We start from the raw sequence: 2,878 nt of genomic DNA on the forward strand, positions 1-2,878 counted from the left end.
GTAACACAGCAACACACACAGTAACACAGCAACACACACAGTAACACAGCAACACACACACAGAGTAACACACACGTTCCTGACTTTAGGTTAAACTTCAGTCAGGCTTCACCAAACGCAACATTAAGTAACAGGAAGTACCTGGTGACCCGCAGCATGTGACCTTTCACCTCCATGGTGGCCTCCTTCTTCAGCGGGTCGGGTCCTTCATGGACGTCGAACACGCTCACCTCAGGCTCCCGGGAAAACTGCCCTGTTTTACCACAAATTTATTTCAACTCAAGAACAGAAAGCCAGGCTCTTTAGGAAGACAAAACAGTCAAATTTCATCATTTGTATCATTTTTGTTATAATAATTTATTTTTTCCCCTTTTAATTTTCCCATAAAAAGTCACACTCACTTTCAGCTGCAGTACTACTACTGACCACTAGGGGTAAAAATGCTTAAAGGTTGCTAATGCTAACTGCTCTATGCTTTGGTTCATTTTTTCTCTCAAATTATGAAGAGAATTAAGTTTATGTCATTGTTATTAAATAACGAGGGTTATAGAGGTGAAGGCGGAGCCTCTTCCAGGACTGGGAGTCGTACCTATCAGTCCATGGACCAGTGGAGAGTACTGGTTATCACTGGGAATGTAGAGACCCAGGAAGTCCACGTTGACTGGATGTTTCCTCCACACCCGGTGGAGCAGCACCGTCACCCGGATGCTGTTGTCGATGGTGACGGTGACATGGGAGTTCTTCACGATGGAGATCCTTATGCTGAAGCATAGAAGCAGGAAGCAGAACTCTGAGGACCAATCAAAGCAGAGCAGGAAGCTGGTGGAGGCGGAGTTACCTGTCCTGGGTGATGTCAGCCGTGGCGCCCCAGGTGAACGAGTGGCTGCTGCGGCCGTCGGCCATGGAGATCCGGTCGGTGCCGACCTTCACGCTGACCCCGGCAGGCTGGTGGTAGACAGAGATGATGCCAAAGTAGGAGCTGACTGTGTTTTTGTGAGGCTGCTTGGAGCTGATCAGCTGGCCGTTCACCACAACACCTGCACTCAGCATGGAGCAGAACCGCAGGCAGACCGGTCACACCAGGGACCCGACTGTATGTCAGCTCCAAAGTCCTCACAGACCAAACACATTGTTTTTAAAAACTGAAACCACTAAAGGATTGTGATTTCTTTGTTATCAGATTTGTTTGTAGTAATAGGATCATAAATCGTGAAACGAAACTGAAACTGTTGACTTTAACATTAAATACACCTTTCTCAACAGGTGAGGGCGCACTTTTTCCATCTATAATCAGACATTTAAGCGACTTGAAACCAGTCCTCCCTCCCTGGCACCTCCAGACCCGGGCCCCCATCCGACCCGGATCGGGGGGCAGCCGCCCCCCCCCCCAACCCCTCTTTAGCTCCGCCCCTGGATCTCTTTCATGTTTCATCTGTTCTCAACAAAAACAGAATCTGGGTCAGAGTTCATCTGGAAACACTTCCTGTATCAAACCTTTCTGTAAGTAGAGTTTGATTTGCAAGTCGTAGTTTTGTCCTAATCTATTGGTCAAGAGGGCCACTGATGGCCCAGGAGCCCTACTTTGAGCACCGTTGGTTAGATGTCAGTTCTTTGGAGCTCAGAGTGAAAATAACTAACACACAGCAGGAGAGATATTTTCACTGTACCACAGCCTGACTCGGTTCTGGAGGAGTTCTGGTCCGCTCTCCTGTTGCTTCAGTTCATTGAGCTCAAACTGAATTTGAAGTTTATACTTTGACTAGGCCATTGTCGCACCTTCTCTTGTAGATCTGCTGCTGTGTTTGGGTTCATGGTTCTGTTAATGACCCAGTTTGGGCCATTTTACCCACCTAGCAACTTTGTTGCTAAATTTATCAAGTTTTAAGAGAAAAGTCCAAACCGGGCTTTCTAACGACACCAGAATACCAAAACATCTCCAGCTGTCCTGCACCTGTTCCCGTGTCGGACACCAGGCTGAGGATGTGGCCCGGTTTGGAGTCGATGTTGAAGCAGATGTCCATGTTGCTTCCAGGCAGGCGGACGATGAAGTGAGGGTCTCCGTCCACTGGATGACAAACAAAGACTCTGAACATGGAAACTTGTTTCTGCAGCCTGCAGGTGGATGTGAGTCTTACCCAAGTTAACCTTTGGAGGCAGGACCGTCTCCACGGGGCCACTCAGGACCTGACTGGACGGGGTCGTGATGGGGACTTGGATCCAGGGGGGCGGAGTGGCGTAGACCACGTTGACAGACGGAGGACCAGACAGAGTCTGGACGCCTGCATTGGTCACAACAATAACATATTTATAACAGACATGCAGAGAAATGTTAGCTTTAAGTTTTGGTCTCAGCAGCTTCTGGAGGAGGAGACGTCAGGAGGGAATGATCAGCCAATCAGAAGCTCTCTTCTGCTAACCTGAGAAATAAGTCATTGACCCAAAGTAAATTCAGTTCAATGATTTTTCTAAACGCTTTGCTTAGACTCTGGAGGAAATCCAAAAAGTTCTGATACTGTAGACATATCACCATAGATGTGCTACTGTAGATATAACACTATAGATGTGCTACTGTAGATATAACACCATAGATGTGCTACTGTAGATATAACACATCACTGTCCCTCTGAAACAAGCAGTCAGTAAGAAAAGAGACAAATAATAATAACTATTCAATTAATATATTTTAAAGATTTCTGAATTTTTAAACTTTCTAATTAAAATTATTTGTAGAGGAAACATTTAACAAACCTCGACTCTCCAGCAAAAAATCATTTGTGACGTTTTAACCTCGTTTTGACTGAACCTGAAGTCTTTAAGTGTAGAAACCTTTCTCTTATAGTTAAAATATAAACACTCGGTGTGTGTGCGTGTGTGTGTG

General features: G+C 45.9%; 1 protein-coding gene across 1 annotated transcript in view; it reads right to left on the minus strand.

Annotated features, from left to right (window-relative positions):
- itih2 (inter-alpha-trypsin inhibitor heavy chain 2) overlaps positions 1-2,878 on the minus strand; it is an 18,513-nt gene that overhangs the window by 5,675 nt on the left and 9,960 nt on the right. The window contains exons 15-19 of the mRNA XM_008401628.2: positions 2,136-2,279; positions 1,952-2,065; positions 839-1,037; positions 590-762; positions 142-253 (exon numbers count right to left, since the gene is read on the minus strand). Coding sequence (XP_008399850.1) covers positions 142-253; positions 590-762; positions 839-1,037; positions 1,952-2,065; positions 2,136-2,279 — 742 coding nt within the window. The remainder of the gene's footprint in view (positions 1-141; positions 254-589; positions 763-838; positions 1,038-1,951; positions 2,066-2,135; positions 2,280-2,878) is intronic.

The sequence above is a fragment of the Poecilia reticulata genome, unplaced genomic scaffold (genome assembly GCF_000633615.1).
Source record: "Poecilia reticulata strain Guanapo unplaced genomic scaffold, Guppy_female_1.0+MT scaffold_125, whole genome shotgun sequence".
Taxonomy (NCBI): Eukaryota; Metazoa; Chordata; class Actinopteri; order Cyprinodontiformes; family Poeciliidae; genus Poecilia; species Poecilia reticulata.